This window comes from Anolis sagrei, chromosome 4, assembly GCF_037176765.1.
Source record: "Anolis sagrei isolate rAnoSag1 chromosome 4, rAnoSag1.mat, whole genome shotgun sequence".
In the NCBI taxonomy this organism is placed as follows: Eukaryota; Metazoa; Chordata; class Lepidosauria; order Squamata; family Dactyloidae; genus Anolis; species Anolis sagrei.
The window spans coordinates 6,127,574-6,154,447 of NC_090024.1; the positions used below are offsets into that span (position 1 = coordinate 6,127,574).

The window sequence follows — 26,874 nt, forward strand, 5'->3', positions numbered from 1 at the left end:
AAAAAATAAAGGGAGCTGTATAATGTGTGCCAAAACAAAACGTATGCACTATTTGTCACTAGTTCATCTTTCGATGGGGGGGGGGGGGGGGGGGGCTTTAGCACAGCTGGTTAGTCACCAGCAGCAATAGATCTTTCCCAACTGAAAGATTGGCAGTTCGAGCCCAGGTCAGATTGAGAACCCGACCTTCAGCATAACTTTCTATATGGCGTCTAATTGTTGCCGATCTCTACGCCATCCCGAGTTGCCTTTGGGCTGAAATGGGCAGGATAAAAATGTTGCAAGTAAATAAATAAATAAATAAATATTGTAACCTAAGCAGTTCGAAAACAGCTGTGAGAAATTAGGCACTGCTTAAGTGGGGAGGTATTTTACGGCACCATAAAAAAGCCAGCAATCAAAGAATAGGAGGAAAGTCCATAATCAAAAGGCTTATCGTCACAGAGGATAGAGCGACAGCACCCTCCTGTGGCTGGAATCAGGCATAACCTCCAGGACACCAAAGTTGGAAAAATGCAGACACACATCTCTGTTTGTCTGTCCTGTATGTCTAATGGCATTGAATGTTTACTGGAACCACGAGATGCAGAGCCAACCTTAAGAAATGGGGCTACAAAGTGGAATCCACGACATGCGAGTGTGGAGAAGAGCAAACTACAGACCACCTGCTGCAATGCAACCTGAGCCCTGCCACAGGCACAATGGAGGACCTTCTTGCAACAACACCAGAGGCACTCCAAGTGGCCAGCTACTGGTCAAAGGACATTTAATTAACTACTAAGCTTGCAAACTTTGTGTTTTGTTTGTTTGTTCGTTTAAAATGCAATGCAACTGTTTGGTCTGCCCCTGACACGATAAATAATACTGTGTATGTATTCTGTGATCTGCCCTGAATCCCCTTTGGGGTAAGAAGGGTGGAATATAAATGCTGTAAATAAATAAATTCGATACCTGTGCATCAACTGACACCACTTTCAATTCCTCACTTGTTGAGATACCACACCTACTGGACTAAATAACAAAGTGTAATTTGAGAAATACTTGTATCGGAAACCTTAACTAACTCAAATGTTGTACATTCAAGATTTAATGCAGGAGAATCAAAATACAGTGTCTTGGTTTAAAAAACAGACAGCGGTTTCAGCCTCTGTGTCAGAAGATTTGGAGACAATAGATAGATTCCTTTTTGGTACCAATCTCCAACATTGACCTATGACACTGAAGCAAAGTGAGAATTCCTGTCTAATTTCTTCAACACCAGAGCTAACAACCTGTTATTTAATTTATATTCTACTTTCTTCTCGTAATGGGGTCCAAGGTGGCTTACACAGAGCTGTGAGTTAGGATGCCTTAAGTTAAACTGACACCATCATAATTCATATTTTAGGTTCTTGTGGAAGTCATAATTCTGTTTGAAATGTCCATGAATCCACATGCCAAAGTTACACAAGATCTTGCCCCACATTTTTCTGCCTCTCGGGTAGACGTTCAGCAACATCTACCAGCCATTCCCCAAATTGGTCCCTTGAGTAGAAAAGGTCAATTCAACCCCCTCCTGAATTCACACGTTGTTTGCTGAACTGCAAAAACCTGAGCAGAAATTAAATGAAGCCAGACGAGTATTGCAAACACAGCTGTCCAAAAACTATTCTTACTAATAGCAAGCACAGACATTACATTACATGCAGGGATACCAATTGCAATATTACATCCCTTAGTAAGGATCCTCCCACCCCAGATATTAATGAAGGAGCTTCCACTATAATCCACAATCATCGGCTCTTTTCTGAAGATTCATAGCAGTAACCCAAATGGCAATGGCACTAAAAAGAGCAGCATTACTACATGCTCCAGCTGTGTTACAACAGTATTACTGAGGCCACATCCCATCAGTGTCTCCTGCTGAATCATTAATTACTACCCTTACTCAGGAACCAAAGCAAGGACGAAAAAACACATATATGCATCAATCTTGTTCGCAGAGTCTTCACTACTCTCAGTTGTGGTGCCCCAATTATAGAACATCCTTTCCTTTAATAAAAAGTCATATTTCGCCTTGATGATGGAAGAAAACCGACACTGGCTGAAGTTGGAGCTACAGATGGCTGGTTTTCTTCCATCTAGAAATCTGACCGCAGCCAACATGGGTCTGATGTATTGTCGAAGGCTTTCATGGCTGGAATCACTAGGTTCTTGTGGGTTTTTTCGAGCTCTATGGCCATTTTTTAGAGGCATTTTCTCCTGACATTTCACCTGCATCTATGGCAAGCATCCTCACTACCTCTGAGGATGGTAGTGAGGAGGTCCTCACTACCTCTGAGGATGCTTGCCATAGATGCAGGCGAAATGTCAGGAGAAAATGCCTCTAGAACATGGCCATATAGCCCGAAAAAACCCATAAGAACCAACATGGGTTTCCTTCCATCGACAAGTCAAAAGATGCTTTTATTAAAGCTTCATCTTCAAAAGATACATGAATGGAGTTTAAAATTGTGGCCTTTTAATTTGTTTTAACTGTTGTCTTGTTCAATATGTTTTTATCCTGTTTAAACTACTTACAGTTCTGATCTGGAAGTGCTTTAAATTGTATATGCCTTCCTCAAATCCCACAATGCAGGGTAGGATATAAATATTTTCATTAATGAATAAATAAATGGCTTTTGTTCCAACATTCTTTTAAATGCAACTATGCATGTGGACGGTTACTGACCAACAATCAAACTGACACAATAGATTTCTCTAGAACAGAACATTGGTTCTCAACCTGTGGGTCCCCAAGTGTTTTGGCCTACAACTACCAGAAATCCCAGCCAGTTTACCAGCTATTAGGATTTCTGGGTGTTGGAGGCTGAAACATCTGGAGACCCACAGGTTGAGAACCATTGCTCTAGAACAAAATGCATCTTCGGAAAGGACAACCTATTGCAAGACAGGACACAGACAGCCATTTAACAGGAAAACCAACTTAATAGGCAAAGTCTGTGTTTTCCTCTTTCACTATTCCCTATATTATCTTACTAGCCATTGCTGTGGCCCAGTCTGTGTATATGTGCTTTGTGTGTGTATATGCATGTGTATATATTTGTGTATATGTGAATATACATGTGTTTGCATGTGTGTGAGTCTGTGTGTGGTTTTGTGCATGCATTGTAATACATTTTTTTTTGGCTTTTTAAGTCCCTTCTGCTGTATTTTTCAGTGTTTTTATGAGTGGCGGTCACTTGTTGGCCTGATAGGTGTCTTGTGTCCAAATCTGGTGTCAATTCATCCAGTGGTTTTTGAGTTATGTTAATCCCACAAACAAACATTACACTTTTATTTATATAGATTATAGAACTGCAGTGATCAATAGAAGAATAACTGCCAACAGCAGCTTTCCAGGCACTTTTGGACAGGTTATTTACTCATAATGTTTCCTCTTAATAGCTAACTAGCACGAGTACGATACAAAAATGCTATTAAGTCAAAACAATATGTAATGAGATATACAAATACATACATACATACACACACACACACACACGACTGCAAAAACCAGAACTCAAAACAAAATATGAAACATTACATAAAACAAGTTCATCATATTTCAAATTTTGAGCAAACTTTGCTCAAGTGACTCAATGTTTAAGACACTTATGTTCCAAGTTCCTAAACTACAGTCACATTCATTTATGTTTGGGGACCTTATCTGATAACCTGCCTTACTTGGCTCAGTTTTAAGCTTGTGTTGTATGTATGGCTTCACTGTAGAGTCGGACTAGTTTACAGCCTCCTGTTCTGCTGTCCTTGCTGGTCAGAGATTTCTGGGCAAGGAAGCCCAGATGCCAGTTACTTATTATTTGCCTCAACTTTGGCAAGCCGTAATTGTTTGCACAGTTGTATGACTCTCAGCAGCAGTTAGGTTTGGGTACACACAATCCCTCACACTTGTTGAATTTTTGTGTCCCAAAATGTCTAGTGCCAGTTATTAATTTATGTCCAATCAGAAGTATTCTGACATGAAAGAAGCAAGGAAGAAGTACAGGCAAATGTATTGCTGGAGTGACACTGGTACAATACGACAGGACTATTGCAGAACCTGCCTTGAAGCAATGAAAACAGAGACTCTTAGATGCTCAAGCTACAGCAAGTAATTTAATAATAATAATAATAATAATAATAATAATAATAATAACTTTATACCCTGCCACCATTTCCCTAACAGGGACTGGGAGTGGATTACACGGGACCAAGTCCGAACAACAAATTCAATATAGAAATACAAATTGCAGTAAAATAAACACCGTAACATTAAAATGAACACATCAAAACATATAAAACAATATATAGAGAGCATAGACACCAAACAAATGACAAAGAGCGGGCCGCATGTACATAAAATGATTTAAAAACTGGGTGAGATAAGGGGGCAGAACTAATTGTAAGGGAGAACTCAGAGAGAGACAGGAAAATAAACAAACCTTCGTATGTGGGGGGGACGGGGACGACACGAACGTTGAGGGGGCACTACATAAAATTATGTGGCTACTCTCCGAATATCTGAATTGGAGGAGGTGTCCACCTCCCTTCTATAAACAGATGAGGAGAAGAGTCTCTCTGAGAAATAAGACATGAGCAGGTGACCTGGTTTCCTCCAGATAATTTGGACTATCTCATCCTTGACTATTGGCCAAACTGCCTGGGGCTTTTGATTGTTCCGTCCAAAATATCAGGAGTGCACAAAGCCGCCTGCCACGCAATGAAGTATATATCATTCCTCACAAAACTATGCTAATTCTTTTTTTTTTAAAGTTTGCTTTCCGAAGCAATGGTTTGTAGGACAGCCTAACACATGAAGTAGTCTGTGAGCACAACGATGCATTTCAATTGCTGGGAATTAACACGGGGTGATACCACAGCAGAAATCAGTTCAGGGTCTTTGGAGGAAGTGCAACTGATTGTTTACAAGATCCAAAACTTGGGAGATCTAGCTCGAGCTAACTGCAGGAATATTTAGAGTTCATATTTATAGCGAAACCAACCCAATTCTCCTTACATAGAATGGGAAATGATCACACCTTTAAACATTTAAAATTACTCCGCAAAAGTGGAAGATGTTACACAGGTCTCCACCAAAGAGAATACCAATAGCATGACCAAAGTGATTGCGCTGCATCCAGCCCCTTGCTAATTTATGGTTACAAAAAGCGACATACACACACACAGAAACTATGAGAAGATCAATCACAGCTCAGGGAGAGGGGGGAGATGTGTGAGATATGCCACAGCTAGGAAAAATGAATGCAGTTAGCCAGCTGGTGGGAGAGCGCCCAGGTACTCACTCCGGCCAGCGACTTCTGGATATTCTCCCTGGCTCTGGCAATGTCGCGGAGGATCGTGCTGGCTCCGTTCTCCTGCAAACAGTGCAGAAAGAACCAAGTGTATTTTTAAAAAGACACATACAGATACAGGAGACATTACTGAGGGTGGGTCACATAAAGGGAAGAGGAATGTTTAACTGTGCCCAACAGTTAGCTATGAAAAGAGGTCACAAGCAAGAAAAGTCATATATTGAATACGGTGGCCATGCTGCCAAACATGTTTACTGTGTTTTAAAATGACTTCTCAACAAGAGGAGGAGATCCAGGCATGAAGCAATGGGAAACTCCAACCATCCACCTTCCTCTGCAACTATTTGCACAATAACCAGCCCTAGTCACATCCATGCGTTCATCAATAAAGCTTACTTCCACAGACAGAACACATGCAAACTCTGTACTAGCAAAATTATTTTCCTCCTGTGCTTTGTTTTACAGCAAACATATGGGTTTCCTGGCAAGATCTGTCCAGAGGGGGTTGCCTTTGTATTTCTCTGAGGCTGAGCAAGTATGATTTCCACAATGTCACCCCGTGGGTTTCTATGGTCGAGAGGGATCTGAATCCTGCTCTCCAGAGTCTTAACCACTACACCATGCTGTCTCCCTTGCATACTGTGCTATCAGGCTTGAATTAAAATATACAAAGCTGAAAAATGAAACACACTTTTCATTATATTCTGTCAGACGCAGCAATATCAGGGCCTAGTATAGACTATGTTACATATACTCGATGTTTTTAACATGTACTAGATGTTTTCAATGCTTTGTCTTAATGTTTAAATGTTGTTTATGCCTTATGTTTAATGGTTTTAATGATTTTCATTTACAGTTATATGCTAGTGTTTAGTTATTATGATTTTCCCCTTTCTATGTGTATGTTTGCTGTATGTCCTCTAAATGCACTTTATTATTGATCTAGGAGTGTCTGCATGCCCATCCCTCTCTGAAAACTCTATCCTAGTCATATTTCACATGTTCATGCTCAGCATTATTTTTAAATTTTAATTATTACATTTGACCCAGTCATAGGTTTTTAAACGTCGTTGTGTTACTGTTAATGTTTATTGCTTATTTTCTGTTGTTTTATTTTAGTTTTATTTTAGTTTTGTATTACTTGTTATTGTTTTTATTATCTTGATGTATTGTGGGCTCGGCCTCATGTAAGCTGCACCGAGTCCCTTGGGGAGATGGTAGCGGGCTATAAATAAATAAATAAATAAATAATAATAATAATAATTATTATTATTATTATGTTGGCATTGAATTTTTGCTATTAATATGTTGGAAACTGCCTTGAGCTCACCCACCCCAACCCAAAGGTGAGAAAGGCGGAATATGAATATAGTAAATAAATACATACATACATTTTACTATCCAAATGATGCAAAAAGAACATTATTTTGGGCAATGTTCTATTTAGGACATTGGTCCTTGGAACCATGATTCTTATGATGACATGCTAGTTTATTTGACCATGGTGGGGTTTGTATCCTTTAGTGTACAACATGTTGTTATATCCTGAAAATTAATGTATTCTGCACTGTATGGGGCTATGGTATTCAAATGACACCCTTACAGAATTCTCTAGAACAGCTGTTCCCAAACTGTATTCCATGGACTTCATGAGTTTTTATGGCCGGTATCGCCGTGTTGCTGTGAATTTTCCGTGCTATCTGGCCATGTTCCAGAAGCATTCTCTCCTAACGTTTCACCCACATCTAAGGCAGGCATCCCCAAATGTTTTGAGTTTTGTAAGAAACAAGCAAGTGGGGTTTATCTCTCTGTGAAATGTCCAGGGTGGGAGAAAGAACTCTGTTTGAGGCAAGCGTGAATGTGGCCACCTTGATTAGCATTGAATAGCCCTGCAGCTTCAAACCTGGCTGCTTCCTGCCTGGGGGAATCCTTTGTTGGGAAGTGTTGTGTTAGAGATTTAGTGTACCTTTGCTTCAAAAACAGAACTTGAATCTCTTTATTTCTAAATCTACTACATTATACAAAACACTCAAGTAACAGAAGTAGATGAAAGGAGAAATAATCTGTGGATCCACAATGCTTAGACACAAAGTAAGGGTTCCACTGGAAAATCAGGGACAGGGTTTCCAAAGAGAAAAAAAGTCTTCTGAATCATAGAATTGGAAGAGACCTCATGGGCCATCCAGTCCAACCCCATTCGGCCAAGAAGCAGGAATATTGCATTCAAAGCATCCCTGACAGGTGGCTATCTAGCCTCTGTTTAAAAACCTCCAAAGAAGGAGCCTCCACCACACTCCAGGGCAGAGAGTTCCACTGCTGAATGGCTCTCACAGTCAGGAAGTTCTTCCTAATGTTCAGATGGAATCTCCTCTCTTGTAGCTTGAAGCCATTGTTCCGCGTCCTAGTCTCCAGGGAAGCAGAAAACAAGCTTGCTCCCTCCTCCCTATGGCTTCCTCTCACATATTTATACATGGCTATCATATCTCAGCCTTCTCTTCTTCAGGCTAAACATGCCCAGCTCCTTAAGCTGCTCCTCATAGGGCTTGTTCTCCAGACCCTTGATCATTTTAGTCGCCCTCCTCTGGACACACTCCAGTTTGTCAATATCTCTCTTGAATTGTGGTGCCCAGAATTGGACACAATATTCCAGGTGTGGTCTAACCAAGGCAGAATAGAGGAGTAGCATGACTTCCCTGGATCTAAATACTATGCTCCTATTGATGCAGGACAAAATCCCATTGGCTTTTTTTTTTGCCACCACATCACATTCCTGGCTCATGTTTAACTTGTTGTCCACGAGGACTCCAAGATCTTTTTCACACGTACTGCTCTCGAGCCAGGCATCGTCCCCCATTCTGTATCTTTGCATTTCGTTTTTTCTGCCTAAGTGGACTATCTTGCATTTGTCCCTGTTGAACTTCATTTTGTTAGTTCCATGTGTTCCATGACTGAAAACGTTTGGGAACTGCTGCTCTAGGAACTTGACCAGTTTTATCATGATACAGTCCGTCCACCCATCTGGTATTACACCTAACCTATCTCTCACTTACAAAGTGCAAACGGTTTCTCAATCACCTCTCTGAAGAAGTATAGTTGAAGGATGGCTCTACTAATATTGTTTGAACAAATCCTACTCTTCTGTTTGTCCAACTAATGAAGACTAAAGGACAAATTTCTGTACAATCACAAAAATTTCAGGAATCTACTACACACCGACAGTGAAAACTGCATTAAGGAATCCCTGTCCTTAGGTGGATGTTACCAAGCTTATGCCAGGAAGGAAGGAAAGAGCAATGGTATGTGGTGTATTCACATCCAAGAGAAGTGCTGACTGGTGGATCCTGAAGGTGTATTCTCTCGTGGTAAACAATTGATAAAAGAATGATCCTTTAAAATGTCTGCACTGGAGAGCACCAGTTTAATCAATACTGGCTTGCACCAACATCTTTTTAAACAGGCCAATTTTGTTTCCAGGTTGGAGGCCAATGAGCATGATTGTTGAATGTGTTTGAAGAACTATTTATTTTTTAATTTATTTATTATTTACAGTATTTATATACCGCTTTTCTCACCCCTAGGGGGACTCAAAGCGGTTTACACACAGATAATGGCAAAAATTCAGTATTTTCTTCTACTTTCTTTGTTAAAGAGGCATTTTTCAGAAGAAGCCTGAGCCAGTCTGTGATTAGAAGATACTGGAGTTCTTCTTCGTTGCTGAAGTAAAATGGAATACTTCTCTTATGCTCCATCTCTCTAAAAGATTCCATTGCTTCTGGGAGGAAACTTCTTTTCACAATTTTTTTTAGTGGAATGGGAAGAACTCAACATAGCCACTACTGTTCAGGGATTACATAGAAAGCTCTGCAGCATCACATTTAAATTAGAAGCCTTTTTGCATTCCAAGCTTAGAAGTTTTAGTCATCATTTACACCTTTTCTAACCCAGGGAAAGACATCATGGTCAGACATTCTAGTGACACAAGGGCATGCTCCATGCAGGAAGCCACTCAACAGTTTCAAAACCGAACTGTTGCTTTTAAGCCAGGGTTTTGCTGGACCTTTAGTTTCAACATGGGCTAATTTGGAGACTACATAAGGAGACCTCTCCCCCGCCTTTTCTGAGCTTTGATGGAAGCAAATGAAAATACAGCTTTTGAAACAAGCTTCTTGATGAAAAAAGAAAGAATAATGTGCTAGCATCTGGCAAATGATACCTTACCCAGTGCCTTTGTTCATAAACAGCAAAGTTATGAAATATCATGTATGTTTACATTTTTTTTCACTTCTTCCCTCCTTTCAGGTCACCTTCAATAAGTGGATTCACAATAATTTTTCTGATATCTATCATTTACCTAGAGCAGGGGTCCTCAAACTAAGGCCCAGGGGCTGGATGCAGACCTCCAAGGTCATTTACCCGGCCCTCACTCAGGGTCAACCTAAGTCTGAAAAGATTGGAAAGCACACAACAACAACAATCCTATCTCATCACCCAAAAGCAGGCCCACACTTCCCACTGAAATACTAATAACTTCATATTTGTTAAAATTGTTGTTCATTTTAATTATTGTATTGTATTGAATGTGTGTGTGTGTATGCACTACAAATAAGATACGTGCAGTGTGCATAGGAATTCATGTTTTTTTTTTCCAAATTATAACCCGGCCCTCCAACAGTTTGAGGGACTGTGACCTGGCCCTCTGTTTAAAAGGTTTGAGGACCCCTGACCTAGAGGAACGAATACAGGAATACAGGTTCAAGTATCTGCAGTGACCTATTTCTTAGAAAGTTTAGCCATGACTATTGAATGCAACTATACAAGATGAGTTTATTATGCTTCATTACACTCTGGTTAGCACTCCTACAATTCTTTTCAAATTGTAAGCCTCCTCAAGTTCCAATTTTTTTTAAAAAAGGACAGGATACAAACAAACAAATAATTGGGTTTTCAAGAATAAACCTAAAGAACACACAACTCCAAATATAAACAGGTTTAGAAAGGCAATAAGCTGAAAATACCTTAGGATGATTTTTCCTTAAAGTGGGAAACTACACCTTGTTAGGAAACGTTACAACTCTCCAGAAGAAGTGATTTGGACAGGTCACATGAAGAAGCTATATAAAACTGTCATAATACATTGGAGAGTGATAAAAAGGGGGAGGTGGGTCCATTCTTTTCCTCCATGTTGTGGTTATGTCTCAGGACAACTGGCAAAGCCTTTGACAGTGTGGATCATGAAGAATGAAAGGATAGGTTGACCCCAGTCTTTCCTTATCCCCCTTTTCCTTTAGTGCTATCATTAAAGTTGTAAGAACGCAGAGAGGAATGTTCCCATTTTATTACATTGACCAGTTCACTTCTAGAAAGACCGAGAAGCTCCTCTCTGCTCAAACATAATGCAGATGGAAGGCCTCTACACTTTTGATGCTCTGGTGTCTTGGGACATAATTTAAGAGAACTGAATGTCTGAGATCTCATCGAATGCCCCATAATCCTAAAAGTACCCTGCAAAAGTATACTTGCACTAATTCTGAAAACCTATATGGGATACTTAGGGCACTATTTTGCATTTCCTAGGGCCACCAGCCAGTTTCTGATGCTATATGCCAGTGGGTACTAGCAACTAAATGGCAAGCAGTATAGGAAGTGTGCACCTCTAGTTCTCTGGTTCTGTTCCTAGACCTCCCAGAGCCATATCGTTTTTGAAACTGAGACTAAACAGATCATTGGTCTGATTTAGTATGATTCCTCCTATATTCAGCAATGGATGGGATGAGATTTAATCTGGACAAGCATGCAGGGAGAACCTCCACTGCCCTGCCATTTAGGTTAGAAGCACTGTGGCTTGCAAAAGAGCCTGTTGCTGAAACCACAGGAGGCTAGCATCTTACCTGCTGGCCTGAAGAGTTGCAAGCTGGACCGTTCATCTGTTCATAGTATTTCTTCTCAGCATCATCGTATTTGAACTTATCGAACCAGATCTTCTCGTGCATGAGGAAGTTGGCAGCCATTTTTCTGCAAAGAGAGAAGGGCTAAATAAATACAGAGGAATCATTAAGCATAGTAACTAGAGCAAGGTCAGACAAACAAGGTCTCCCTCCCTCCTCCCTTTTGGGCCACTTCCGGTAACAGCTGGTTGGTCCTCTTACATCACCCCAGGGGGGAAGGCGTGTGTAAATGGGATTAGTAACATGCTGCTCGTTCACTTAGCTCTGGGGATCTCTTTTTCCATCACAGAGTAAAATAAGCAAGTGCCCTTTTCAATTACTTTAAACCAATCTCAGACAAACACTGGCTATCTGACAAGTTACACACTCCATAACACAACCATTAAGTTACAAGGATTTGCCACAAAGAGACATGGCTTCTCTGACACTTCCTACTCCTTCCTAAAAATGAAACAAACACAAACCCACCAATTCCAGAAGAGAGTACTGATACCACGTCTAGGGACAGCATGTCACAAGCGATGTTGCATGGCTAAGTATGCAACAAAGGTTATGGAAGCATTCCAAAATTGCCAAGAAAAACAGTATTCCCTTGCTTAGTGTAATGCAAAACCAAGATGCAGAGTGAATTTCATGGTGAACTGCAAAAGAAAAGCATGACAGACCCCTCCCCACCCAATCCCTGATCTTCATTCTGGTACGTGATGGTTGGTGATAAAGCAAGCAAATGAAAACCACAAGATCCTTGTGGAGCAAACCTCTGGGTCTAAGAAAGGAAGTAAAGACACCTATAACCTGGTTGCAGCAATGAATTCATAGTCAAGAGCATGTATGATACTCTTTCACAAGCTTGGAAATGGGACGTACAGAATGCAGCAGATGACTACCTGGTTGCTTTCAATCAAGAGGATGAAAGGGTTCACCACATAAAAGAACTGAAGAGGACAATAGGAGAAACTGACATGGAGCACCAAGACTTGAAATATGCTGCTGAAAAATTTAAACTAGAAAAACAGCAGCATAGAATAAAAAGAAAACAAGTAAATTTAAGAAAGAGCTGAATGGGTTTCGTTCATTCACATATAACTCAGACCCTTACAATTTATCTAACACTAGCAAAACATATCTTCCACTCAAAAAACCACTATAAAAACACAATATCCTTTACTTGAGAACCACTTCTGAATATACTTTTTCTCGAAATAACTAAGAACTGTTTGTGATGACTAGGGATACATGAACTGACAGAATACTGCCTAAATAGAAACGTGCTAATCCTCTTAAACAAGTAAACAAATGTAAAGATAACACTGTTTTAACATGCTTTCCTAAAGTCTGTGCAATAAAACATGTCCTTCACAAACAATGGGTTTTTTAACCTGAAGTGGTACTAAGGACCTAACGACAACCAAGAAAGCTCAATTAATAAAAGGATCTCCCCATTCTCATCCTGGCAAAGAATACAAAAACATGGGCTTATATTCTAACTTGCTGGCTACCTTCTATAATGGAAACACACACACATACAAAGAAACTTGTCCACCTCTTTCTGGCCCATTAGGTTTGAGAATTTACCCCAGAACAAACTTTTCCTACTTAATATTAGACTCTGGTTCACTCGAAGCCTTGGTAGTATGTTGTGACGACTCTCCTAGCATCGTTCCGGATATTCTGGTGCTCGCTTGCTCACTTGCCAGCTCTGATGCTTTGGAGGCATAGTACTGCGCTTCTGCATTATCGTATGTGGGTTTGCTGAACCACGGAGACTCGCTGTCCTTGTGCATGAAGTACCAGGTAGCTGAGGAGAGGGGAGGATTTTGAGGTGTAATAGAAGAGGTGGCTGTGTTCCCCCTTTTGTTTCCTGTCTGCTTCCCTACGTTACGGCTCCTTTTGTCTTTACGGGATTTCTTCGAAGACTCTGGTCCCTCTCGCTCCTGCACTCTCACCTTTCCTGGAGGGTGCCCATCAAACATGTTTGCATAGAAGCATCTCTCTGCATCATCGTAGATCGGCTTCTCCAGCCACACTTCGGAGACCAAGGCTTGCAAGCTTGACACCTGTGGTTTCCCATTCACTGTCTGGTTTGTAGCATCAGAGAAACTTGGAGCAGCAAAGGAAGCGTTAGGTTGAGCCACAACATCCATGGACTGGGCTGGCGTTGAAGGCGTAGGTAGGCCCGTTGCGTAGCCTTCATCGGGTGTTTTCTGTCCGATGATAGTGTGCGAAGGCACAGAAGGAAGCTCTAGGAAGCGCGGCAGAGCCAGCGTCTGGCATCCTTTGACAAACTTCTCCTCAGCTTCGTCAAAGTTGAACTTATTGACCCAAATGTCCTGAATAATGTGGTGGCAGGCCATCAGACTGCCATGATTGCAACGTAGGATAGCCAAGGTTTTCTGTGGCTCATCAATGCCTTGGATGAACTCTGCTTCTGACCAGGGGACCAAAGCAGACTGTTCAGCAAGTGGCTTCTCAGGAGGTTCTTGTGGAAAAGCTTCAGCCAGCTTCTTCCCAAAGGTAGCTTCTGCCTGGTCGTACAGAGGTTTCTCGAACCACACACGGTCAGCTAGCAACCCAGTCAGGACAAAATCTACTTTTGCCTCTGAAGGCTTGGCTTTGGGGGAGAACTTCCTTTTCTTCTGCTTCCTCCTATTTCCTGCCCTTGGCGGCTCTTCTTTCAGGTCTTCCTCACCTGTCTCTTCATGGCAAAACCCATTCACAGCCACCACCTCTTGGTGCGTTCCTGCAGCAGCGGCTGCTAAAGTCGCTTCCCGTTCATAGTGGAGCCTCTCCGCCTCGTCGTACAAATGCTTGTCCACCCAAAATTTCTCTGTCGCATAAAGCAGCTTTCGTGTCCTCATCTTTCAAACAGGAGGCAGCATTAAGAGACAAGCACAATACAGATGCAGAAATAATTAAGACACACGAATAACATGAAGTCGGTATTAGCCACTTCAAGACCCCCCAGGTTCCCTCAATTACTTCTATTCACAGCCCTATTAAAATTAGCGAGATGCAAAGAACCTAAAACCAAAGAACCATAACTGGTTTGGTTATGCTGTTTTGCAAACTACAGCAAAGAAGTTGTTATTTTCCACTGCCTAGTACATTACAACTGCTTTGCTGCAATTGCATAATAAGGAAAAATCTAATCACCATAGAACAGTGGTTCTCAACCTGTGGGTTCCCAGATGTTTTGGCCTTCAACTCCCAGAAATCTTAACTGGTGGACTTTCTGGGAGGTGTAGGCCAAAACACCTGGGGACCCACAGGTTGAGAACCACGACCATAGAATAATTTAGCAAATATATTTTGGAATGCAGACTATAGTAAATTTAATAAGGAAATCTGAATTGTGGCTTGTGTTCCCTATCATAATCCAAGTTGGTCCCAATTAGAGAAAACCTATTGAGGGTGAATCTACACTGCAGAATTAATGCAGTTCACCAACAACAGTTCAATGCTACTGAATCATAAGTGTTATAGCTTTACAAGGTTTTTGGCCTTCCAAATTGTATTTGAGCTACGGCAGTTAAAATAGTGTCACACTCATTAATTCTACAGTGTGGATGCACCCTAAGACAAAATACTGAAATTATGCAAATGCTGATTTACAAAGCAAACCTTAGTTGAATGTGTCCACTTTAATTAGAATGAACAGCTGGATATAAGCCTCTGACTATAGGAAATCCCTGTTTACTGGCACACATGGAATGCCATCAGATCGTCTGCCAAGCAATATATCTTATTTCAAGCCAGAGTTAGGGTGAGAAGCTAATGCGAACCCTGCCAATGTAAATTTTAACTCACTGATTTCCTAACGTATCAATAGATATTGGCCAAACCCTAAACAGAACCATCTTGTCTTCTGTAATGTTATTTGACAGACCTTTTATCCAAAGGCTCAAATTATGCCTCATTAGTGGGTTGTTGTAGGTTTTTTCAGGTTATATGGCCATGTTCTAGAGGCATTTTCTCCTGACGTTTCACCTGCATCTATGGCAAGCATCCTCAGAGGTAGTGAGGTCTGCTAGAAGCAGGAAAATGGGTTTATATATCTGTGGAATGACCAGGGTGGGACAAAGGACTCTTATCTGTTGGAGCTAGGTGTGAATGTTTCAACTGACCAGGCACTGCCAGGCATTTGATGGCCTGGTAGTGCCTGGGGCAATCTTTTGTTGAGAGGTGATTAGATGTGCCTGATTGTTTACTTTTTATTGTTTTGGCTGTTGTAATTTTTGAGTTTTTTAATACTGGTAGCCAGATTTTATTCATTTTCATGGAATGAACAAAATGAAAATGAACCATGAAAGCCTTCGACAATACATTATGCCTCATCGGTTCTTGTGGTTTTCAGTTTAGCAGGTATTGTCAAATATCCAACCGGAATCAGAATTAAATTGGTCAACATACTTACTGTATATACTTGAGTATGAGCCTAGTTTTTCAGTCCTTTTTTAGGCTGAAAAAGTCTCCCCTGGCTTATACTCGAGCCAATATTATTTATTATTTTACTTTGTTGTTGTTATTTTTATTATTATTACATTTATTATTTTATTATTATTGTTGTTATTATTACATTTATTATTTTACTCTATTTATTATTGTTACATTTATTATTTTACTATATCGTTATTATTACATTTATTATTTTACTTTATTATTATTTTACTCTATTATTATTGGAAGACATCTAAGCATATTGACATTGAAGATGGTTAGAATAATGGTTTAATCAGAGTTGGACAGTCTTATCTTGAATTACAGTTTTATGTAAATATTCAAAAACATTTAACCTACTGATGCCTAAATTAATATAATTTTATTGGTATCTATTTTTATTTTGAAATTTACCAGTAGCTGCTGCATTTCCCACCCTCGGCTTACACTCGAGTCAATACATTCTCCCAGATTTTTGTGGTAAAATTAGGTGTCTCGGCTTATATTCGGGTCGGCTTATACTCGGGTATATACGGTAGTTATCACATAATAAATTCAGAATTTAAGGGTCTTATAATTCTTCTGAGAGAGTGTACTGCACATAAATATTAATTATTAGCAACTGTAAACCTCCAAAGGTAGAAAACTGATCTTAAATTTAAATATGAGTGAATGGCTGGTTGGTGTAATTAAGTCTTGTCTCCTTTAAGGAGAAATAAGCTTCCACTTACATGTTAATAATAAAACATACCTTCTTCAATTAAGCATTTAAACTTGTTATTGATTACAGTATTAAGTTCTAGTGGTTATCAGAGAAGAAGACAATGAATATGTAATTACCATTAAAATTAAATTCTAATATTAACTGAAACTATGTACCCTCCAAAGCAAGTTTTTAAGGGAAATGTTACATTTTCTTACAAGCATTTTATTAATTTTTCCTTACTTACGATTGGTGACTTTTTCAAAAATTTGGGAAGAAATTACTTGAATCTCAGTGTTACTCCCATTGAAAACCTACATATTCTGAATTCATAGTTAAGGTGTTGGAAGTCTTGGGAGTTGTATGAGTTTGATCCTGTGAGATGCCCTTGGGTGAGATCTACAAAGAACTGTCACAAGCAAATAGAAATGACATCACAATGTCACCTACCGGGAGGAATGTGAGTGACACAAAGGAATTCTTTCTTGGTTCTACTGGGGCCAGGCCGTAGCACAGCTGGTTAATCACTAGCAGCAATAAATCACTGCTGACCAGAAGGTGGCAAGTTTAAAACCCGAGTAGAGTTTGAGTTCCCCAACTGTTAATAGCCCAGCTTACTGCTCACCTAAGCAGTTCAAAAACAGCTGAGCTGTGAGTAGAGAAATTAGAGACCGTTTAAAGCGGGGAGGTTAATTTATGACACCATAAAAAAGCTGGAGATCAAAGAGTAAAGAGGAAATACTACGATCAAAAGCTCGGTGTCATAGTGGATGAAGCGACAGCTCCTCCCTGTGGCCGGAACTGAGCAACCTCCAGGAGCCGAAGTTGGAAAAAATGCTGAATTACCTGTCTATATGTTTGCAAACGGCATTGAATGTTTGCCGTGTATGTGTGCATTGTGATCCACTCTTAGTCCCCTTTGGGATGAGAAGGCCGGAATATAAATACTATAAATAAATAAATACTACAGATTATTTTATGCCCATTCCCTTGTGCATGCAGTGAGTACAGCTGCAAGCAATATTCACAGTCTCAGCATGACATGCTAAGCACTTGTCATGTATACTATCTCATCAATTTCCTAGTTTGAAAATATTTTAAATAATGCATTATTTAAAAGGGAGTACAGTCTGTCCAAGGCATTAAAAACTTGCATGAGGAACAATAACCAAGTTTAGGGAACAGATTGATACTGGGGAATTTTGGACACCAAGGCTGGATGAATAATAATAATAATAATAATTATTATTATTATTATTATTATTACCCAACTTTACCTCTCCTGAAGGAGACTCAAAGCAGCTTACAATTAAAAGTAAAACATGGTTGTTCCAGTGTGCCTTCCCAAAATAAGGAAAACTCTCAGTAATATGCCTTCTAAATGCAATTTACCACTGATTTAGGACTGACTGCGTTCCCTCATCTCTCCTTGGAAGCCCTATACCAGTCATATCCTACCTTGTTCATGCCCAGCGTTATTTTTAAAAAATTTAATCTATTACATTTGGCCTAGCCATATGTTTTTAAATACTTGTGTGTTACTGTTTACTGTTTATGTGATTTATATTAATTGTGTTGTATTGATTGTTTTCGTTATTGCTTTTGTTATTATGTACTGTGGGCTTGGCCTCATGTAAGCTGCACCGAGTCCCTTGGGGAGATAGTAGCAGGGTATAAATAAAGTTTTATTATTTATTATTATTATAATTTCAAATATTAAGGATTTAAACCATATCTCTGGCAGAGCAAGTAGAGACAGGTAGGATGTTAACCAATGTTAACCACTTCCAAACACATCAAATTAACTGCATCTAGGAATAAGTTATATTCTTCTATTATATGATCCAGTTCTGGCCATATTAGAAAGACAGATCATTACAGCAAAGCATTTTGAGATTAGAAAATGGGGTTTGCAATAATATTTTCTCAACAATGCACTGGATTCTGTCCATTAATTTTTTGCATTACATGCAAAATATATCCGTATTACAAACTCTGGAAGAAAAAGCTTGGGACCGTAAGAATGAAGTCTACATTTATGCTTTTATGCTTTATGTTTTTTTTGTGATGGGACAAACTGGACTAAGTGCTTGAATAAGGCCCCTTCTTCACAGCTGAATAAAATCCCACATTATCTGCTTTGAACTCGAATATACGGTAGTGTGGAATAAGATAACCCAGTTCAAAACAGATATTATGGGATTTTCTGCTTTGATATTCTGGGTTATAGGACTGCGTGGAAGGGCCCTTAGTTTAAGCCAACTAGTATTACTGTATCTGGCAAGCCACTTTTTGAAAGGATAGTGTACAGTGTGTTTAAGATAGTCAACTAAGGGTAGTATTAAATGATGCCAGCATTTTGTACCAGGAGAAATAGCCAACGTATTTTTAAGAATGCAACCCACACTACTCCAAGTGTTTTTAATCCCAAGATGCTGACTGAATAGCTTATGTTTTAAAGGTTTTAATCATCATTTGCTCAGTGGCACCTAAGGTTTGAATCCTACCTACTCCTTTGATGATACCAGTCACAGTGTCCTCCCAGACTCTACAGACGTTGGTCTAGAGGCTATTCAGTAACTACTAGGTAAGAGTGGACTAGAGGACTGCCTAAGTTATGGTGATGAACACTTTCAGAGGATAGCATAGGATTGTTTTGTAGGTAGTTTTTAAATCTGCTGCAAGCCCTTGGGAAGGGGCAGACAAGAAAAGAAAAAATACCAACATCTTCAGCATCAATATATCTGGCATAATTGCAAGATTAATACATACAATGGGCCCTCTGTATTCATTAAAGTTGAGTTCCAGGACACCATGTGGATACCTAAATTTCTGAATGTTCAAGTCCTTACATAAAATGGTTCACATCTCGAACGAGATGTTTGCATTTTGCCTCCTGAATATATTTCGAGCCGTAGTTGGCTGAATCCGTGAATCAGAACTTATGGATACGGAAGGCCAACTGTACAAGTTAACACAGATATGAATTGCTTTGCAAACAAGACCTAATACTCATCTTAGGACTCAAATTTTTACTACAAACTGGTCAAGCGAGAAAGAGAAAGATTTCTGAGAGTAGGTACTTACTTTTTTAGTTCCTATGATAGCATTAAGAAAGAAAGAAAGATAAGCGAAGTAAGAACATTTTGTTTACAGAGATGCACCATCCAAAGAGTAAAACCACCCAAAGGTCTGGAGTGGCCAAACTCTACTACTTAGCAATACCGATCCTTAAAATTTAACTAGACAATGCTAATTAAAATGCAGGAAGCAGAAATCAATCATATCACTTCAAGAAAGTGCTTTTTAACTCATGAAAAATCTGCTGATACACATTCTTCTTGCTGAATAAGCTGTCATGCAAGAAGATGGCTCTTGCCTGCAGCGTAGAGAAGTTACAAAAAAATTTGCAATTATTAACTTCCTTACATGGTAAAGGCACTGTTTCAACTTAAACGTATAATTAAAGGCCATAGATGTTGCTGTCCAGTTGCAAAGTATTAGCATATCTGATCATTCTTCAAGGACAGTTTTCTGTTTGCAGTTTGAAATGATTGAGAATTTTAAAATCAATTTTAGTAAAATCAAGTTTATTTTTACCCATGTGTTTCAAAAAGTAACTATAGTTACGTAATTATTAAAATTGTTTGTAAATATATTTTATTTGTTTTCACTCTCTGGCTTTGCATTGTTTTTTCTAAAATGTTATATATAGTTTATTATTAGAAGATTTAGAATTACTACAACTCCTAACAATCTAGCTATGAAATAACATCAAACACACACATGGGTCAAAAATATCATTTACACACTAATAATTTTATATTGTACTAGCAGTCCCCTGCCACGTGTTGCTGTGGCCCAGTCTGTTTATATGTCTTTTGTGTGCGTATACATGCGTATATGTGTGCGTGTATATGTGTATATATGTATGTTTGTGAATATATGCGGTTTTGCGCTTACATTTTAATGTACTTTTTGGGTTTTTAAGTTTCTTCTGCTATGTTTTTCACTGTTTTTATGAGTGATGGCCTAATAGGTGTATTGTGTCCAAATTTGGTTGTGTATATGTGTACATATGTATGTTTGTGTATATATGCGGTTTTGCGCTTACGTTTTAATGTATTTTGGGGTTTTTACGTGTCTTCTGCTGTGTTTTTCACTGTTTTTATGAGTGATGGTCACTTGTTGGCCTAATAGGTGTATTGTGTCCAAATTTGGTTGTGTATATGTGTATATATGTATGTTTGTGTATATATGCGGTTTTGCGCTTATGTTTTAATGTACTTTTTGGGTTTTTAAGTCTCTTCTGCTATGTTTTTCACTGTTTTTATGAGTGATGGTCACTTGTTGGCCTAATAGGTGTATTGTGTCCAAATTTGGTGACAATTCATCCAGTGGTTTTTGAGTTATGTTAATCCCATAAATAAACATTACATTTTTATTTATATAGATTTGTGATTACTTTCATGTAGCATAATAACAATGTTCTTATTTGTTGTGAACCGCTGTGAGTCGCCTTCAGGCTGAGAACAGCGGTATATAAGTAAAGTAAATAATAAATAAATAAATAAATACAAGAGACGATTATTTAAATTCAACATTACTTTTTAAATTTACTACTGAAATGTTAAAAATTCAAGTCAAGGGGCGTTTGTCTTTTTATGCTGTCTCTGTAAGTTATTAAGTTCTCTTTCACCAGGCTGTTAAAGCAAAAGAATCTATTGCCCTATTATCAAAACGCTGTCTTTCAGCTCTTAATTAAAGCAAAAAGAGCTGGATGACAGATTTATGATAATATGGCTAGATGCCCAGAAGGATTGCTGAAGACTTATTTGCAATTTTGAAGTCTAGCAAGTGAAATTTCATAAGTCATGCCATGATTTTAAAAAGAGATCTCAAAAGAGCTGCTGCACACAAAATGTTTGTTGATCGTCTGGAGAGGCCCTGCTCTCGGTCCCACCCGCCTCGCAAGCACGTCTGGTGGGGATGAGGGACAGGGCCTTCTCGGTGGTGGCCCCTCAAGTCTGGAACTCTCTCCCACTGGAGATCAGAACCGCCCCTTCTATCCTGACATTTAGAAAACAGGTGAAGACTTGGTTATGGAGACAGGCATTCGACGAGTGAGCCAACACCCTGAGATATGGATGGAGGATTATGAGTAATGATTTTAGTATGACAACTGACCATTATAGTTATTGACTGTAATTGCTGTCTTAATGTTTTATTGTAATATGCATTATGATGTTTTATTGATTGTATGTGATATTATGGTTGGAAACCGGTCTGAGTCCCTCAAGACAGGTGAGAAGGTCGGTATACAAAACTTTTAAATAAATAAATAAACAAGCCCAAAATCTCAGAAATGAATGCTGGCTACCATGCTTGATAGTTCACTTAGTTAGGCCTGTCCTCATAAATGCATGCCTGAAAACAGCTGTTAAGAGATGACTGCTCATGCATACAGAAATTATGCAAGCTTTTGGAATGTGTGAACCTCTAGGAATACATTATGGGTGACTGGCACAGCAAATCTGGCGTGTCATACTAAACTTTTTCACATAAGTATGCAAAACTCAACAGTGAAAGGTATACAACAGTAAAAGGTATACCGTATAACATCACAAAATACCCCCTTTTTAGCCAAAAAGGGGGGAGGAGTTGCATTGATTACATGATGAAAAAAAAGTGCCTTAGTTTTGCTGCTTTTGGGTTTGTTTTTTTCATCTGTCTTACCTTCGAGAGACAAGGACTTGGGAAGAGGGAAGGAACCCAGAGGGATCTATTTCTGGGTGTTTTTTAAATGTGACTATTATCCAATGAAAGAAAAGGGGGAAAAAACAATTTGTGGAGGCCAAAAAGGGGGGCTATTATGTATGGCGACAATTATGCAATGAAATATGGCTTATTGCATTGGCACTACAGACTTCTTTGGCAGACTTGAAATACATTACAGTATGACTTCCTAGGAATATGTTCCCAGACTATTTGTGGATACATGAAACCAGATAGGAGTAAACCCTATTCTTTTCAATGGGATAAACTTTGGACCTAGTGGGAAGGAAGTGCCGGCACAAGGGTTTAGTCTATTGCACCACTGAGGCTTCCTATGGGAGGTGATAATATGGGAGAACATATTATTATTATTATTATTATTATTATTCTACTACTACATTTATACCCCACCCTTCTCACCCCAGTGGGGGACTCAGGGTGGCTTACAATCCATGGCATACAATGCCGCATTACACATATAATAATAAACATTATTATATGGAATAATGTGGAATATTGTGTCCAATTCTGGGCACCACAATTCAAGAGAGATATTGACAAGCTGGAATGTGTTCAGAGGAGGGCGACTAAAATGATCCAGGGTCTGGAGAACAAGCCCTATGAGTAGCGGCTTAAGGAGCTGGGCATGTTTAGCCTGAAGAAGAGAAGGCTGAGAGGAGATATGATAGCCATGTATAAATATGTGAGAGGAAGCCACAGGGAGGAGGGAGCAAGCTTGTTCTCTGCTTCCCAGGAGACTAGGACACGGAACAATGGCTTCAAACTACAAGAAAGGAGATTCCATCTGAACATGAGAAAGAACTTCCTGACTGTGAGAGCCGTTCAGCAGTGGAACTCTCTGCCCCGGAGTGTGGTGGAAGCTCCTTCTTTGGAAGCTTTTAAACAGAGGCTGGATGGCCATCTGTCAGGGGTGATTTGAATGCAACATTCCTGCTTCTTGGCAGGGGGTTGGACTGGATGGCCCATGAGGTCTCTTCCAACTCTAGGATTCTATGATTCTACATAACATATGAATTTAAATAATTAACATATCGATTTAAACATACAATAATAAACATGAGATAATAATGCGAATATAAATACAATAACAAGCTTAGAAGTAATTCAAATAGAAATACAATAAAAAAGCTTAAAAGTAACATACAGTAATTCAAATATAAATACAAAAAAGAGCTTAAAAGTAAGCATAGCACTTCTCATTTTTCTCGTCCTGATTAAAAAGCAGCTAGAAAGAACACAGTGAGATTAAAACACCTGTCAGAAGGAGAAAGAAAAGACATACCCAACCCCACACATTTTCAAGGCTTTAAGCATCAAATAATACAACATTAAGAGTCAGTTATAATAGATTACCTGGAAAGGGTTGGTGGAGAAGAGAGACAGAATAATGTATAGCTTTAAAAGACGAAAGGATGCACCAACAGCAAAACCATACAATGGAGAACAGAAAATATGCACAAACTGCATATACTTTAAAATGGTTCTGTGATTAGACTGGAAGGAATGCAGCAATGCTGCAGTTTTTTAATAGCCACAACAGATGCTGCAACTACTCGAATTACAAAGATGGGGCAAAAATAAACACAAGACTATTGACATACACTCACGCAATTATCACTTACAAGCTGGATTTTAGAGGAGCAAGATTGAATAAAGAGTTAAGACCACAGCAGGCTTTCAGTCATTGTAAGAATAAAAACTGTGCAGATTATGCACAGCAAGCCAGTACAATAAACAAAGGCTGCTTCTTCAAAATGATTCAGTTTCTTTCACTAACATCTCTTGCAGGGAGTACACAAATGACCACCTAATGAAGTTGGTGCTTATATATGCATACATACACCAGACAAGACAGAGGTACTCCTGGTCAGTCGCAAGGCCGAACAGGGTATAGGGTTACAGCCTGTGCTGGATGGGGTCGCACTCCCCTTGAAGGCGCAGGTTCGCAGCTTGGGTGTGATCCTGGATTCATCGCTGAGCCTGGAGCCCCAGGTCTCGGCGGTGACCAGGGGAGCATTTGCACAGCTTAGGCTTGTGCGCCAGCTGCGCCCGTACCTCGGGAAGTCTGACTTGGCCACGGTAGTACACGCTCTGGTTACATCCCGTTTAGACTACTGCAACGCTCTCTACATGGGCTTGCCTTTGAAGACGGCCCGGAAGCTCCAACTGGTCCAATGGGCGGCAGCCATGATACTAACAGGAGCGGGACGCAGGGAGCATACAACCCCCCTGCTGTACCAGCTCCACTGGCTGCCGATCTGCTACCGGGCTCAATTCAAGGTGCTGGCATTGGCCTATAAAGCCCTAAACGGTTCCGGCCCAAGATACCTAACTGACCGCCTCTCGGCCTATGAGCCCATGAGGACTTTGAGATCTTCCGGGGAGGCCCTGCTCTCGATCCCGCCTGCGTCACAGGCACGGCTGGCGGGGACGAGAGATAGGGCCTTCTCGGTGGTGGCGCCTCGGCTGTGGAACACCCTTCCCGTGGTCATCAGGCTAGCTCCCTCCCTGTTGATATTCCGCAGGAAACTAAAGACCTGGCTGTTTAAGAAGGCATTTGAACAAGAAGTGCAATGATTTATAATTTGACCATAGGAATGGAACAACAGAAATGATATCGGATTGTGGGTTTGACGATGAGACGACACGGAATGCCTTTTGTAGTAATGTTGATGTTTTTGATTAGGATGTTTTTGATAATGATGAATTGTGGATTATTTTTACACTATGTCTTGTATTTTGCACTTGTTTTTCTATGTTGTACACCGCAATGAGTCGCCCCTGGGCTGAGAATTGCGGTATATAAGCGCAGTAAACAAACAAATAAATAAATAAATAAATGCACACAAAACCCTTGAAACACAGTTCACATATGTCTTCTGGATGAAATACAATATAATCCAAGATTAAAATTATTCATGAAAGGCTATCCTGGAAAGGCCTATTATGGTAGAGAACAAAGCTGCTATCCGTAAAACAATATGCAGCTGATGACTAAATGCCCCTAAGCCTTGTTTGGGAGCATCACAAAGGCTTCTGGTAGATCACTGGCTTCTAATTTTGCTGAAATTAGTACATTTTTGGGATGATTAAGCAAAGCTGTGCTCCAAAATCTGCTGAAAAGACCAATCCAGAAAAGACTTGACTACAAGCCAGCAGTGTCACAATTAGAGCAGGAAGAGTTGAGTCAGAGTCCTGTATAGAGCTATAAAGGCCACCCACAACTTGGCATCTACACTGTACTTTTCTAGGAAATCAATGGTCCAAACATCAGGTTAATGTCCCACTGATTCTGCAAAAAGCATATACGGTATCAGTATCATTTCCCTTTTTATTCATACTGTACATGTAAAGTGGAAAGGCTAAGGTATGCTAATTTATAATAAAAACATCATCCAGTAAATTCGATGGCTTAGTTCAGAACTAACAAGTTTTGTTTGGCAGAGAAAGGTGAGTCCAGTCCGTCAAATGCTCGACACATACCACATAAATGCGTTTTAATGTATGCATTTTATGGTAATATGTAACATATATATTGATGGTAATATACAACAGTGTTGTGTTCAGAGAAAGGTGAGTTCAGTCCATCAAATGCTCGACACATTACCTGTATTGGCACATACCATGGAAATGCGTTTTAATGTATGCATTTTATGGTAATATGTAATATATATATTGATGGTAATATACAACAGTGTTGTGTTCAGAGAAAGGTGATTTCAGTCCGTCAAATGCTCGACACATCACCTGTATTGGCAAATACCACAGAAATGTGGTTTAATGTATGCATTTTATGGTAATATGTAATATATATATTGATGGTAATAGAAAACAGTGTTGTGTTCAGAGAAAGGTGAGTTCAATACAGGTAATGCTCGACACATTACCTGTATTGGCACATGCCACATAAATGCGTTTTAATGTATGCATTTTATGGTAATATGTAACATATATATTGATGGTAATATACAACAGTGTTGTGTTCAGAGAAAGGTGAGTTCAGTCCATCAAATGCTCCCTGTATTGGCACATACTGCAGAAATGCATTTTAATGTATGCATTATATGGTAATAAGTAACATATATATTGATGGTAATATAAAACAGTGTTGTGTTCAGAGAAAGGTGAGTTCAGTCCATCAAATGCTCGACACATTACCTGTATTGGCACATACCACATGTATGCATTTTATGGTAATATGTAATATATATATATATTGATGGTAATATACAACAGTGTTGTGTTCAGCCTTGAGCCATTAGGAGATGGCTAAGAAACACATTTATTATTGTTATTTACACTACACAGTAATTAGAATGGGAGAAGGATGTGGGGAAATAAAAAAAAGTCCCTTCGGGGAAAGAGGTGCAGCTTAGAAATGAATTATTATTAATAATATTATTAAACATATGGACACTGATGAGTAATTCCCCAGTGATGTCTTAACAAAGAGCAAGTTGAGATGGAGGTTTCAGGACACAACAGCTTGTGCCAAATAGAACCTTATTCCTAGCAAGTAATTAAACCCCATCGCTTGTCCTTCCTATACCTCCCACCAGTCAAATCACTTAGGTTATCCTATCCCGTCCTATGTCCCGTTTTTATCTTTGTCTTGGCCCAGCCCATTTTGATTAACTCCTTATCCCTAATTTTATTTTACTCC

General features: G+C 39.5%; 1 protein-coding gene across 6 annotated transcripts in view; it reads right to left on the minus strand.

Moving 5' to 3' along the window:
- The window catches only part of EEF1D (eukaryotic translation elongation factor 1 delta), a 50,773-nt gene that overhangs the window by 19,584 nt on the left and 4,315 nt on the right, over positions 1 to 26,874 (minus strand). For 2 of the 6 annotated variants that reach the window (XM_060775976.2, XM_060775975.2), the window contains exons 1-3: positions 12,872 to 14,133; positions 11,219 to 11,342; positions 5,322 to 5,393 (exon numbers count right to left, since the gene is read on the minus strand). In XM_060775976.2, coding sequence (XP_060631959.2) covers positions 5,322 to 5,393; positions 11,219 to 11,342; positions 12,872 to 14,133 — 1,458 coding nt within the window. Of the gene's footprint in view, positions 1 to 5,321; positions 5,394 to 11,218; positions 11,343 to 12,871; positions 14,134 to 26,874 lie in introns of those variants that run through there. The other 4 variants (XM_060775978.2, XM_060775977.2, XM_067467239.1 and 1 more) reach the window with 3 other exon arrangements.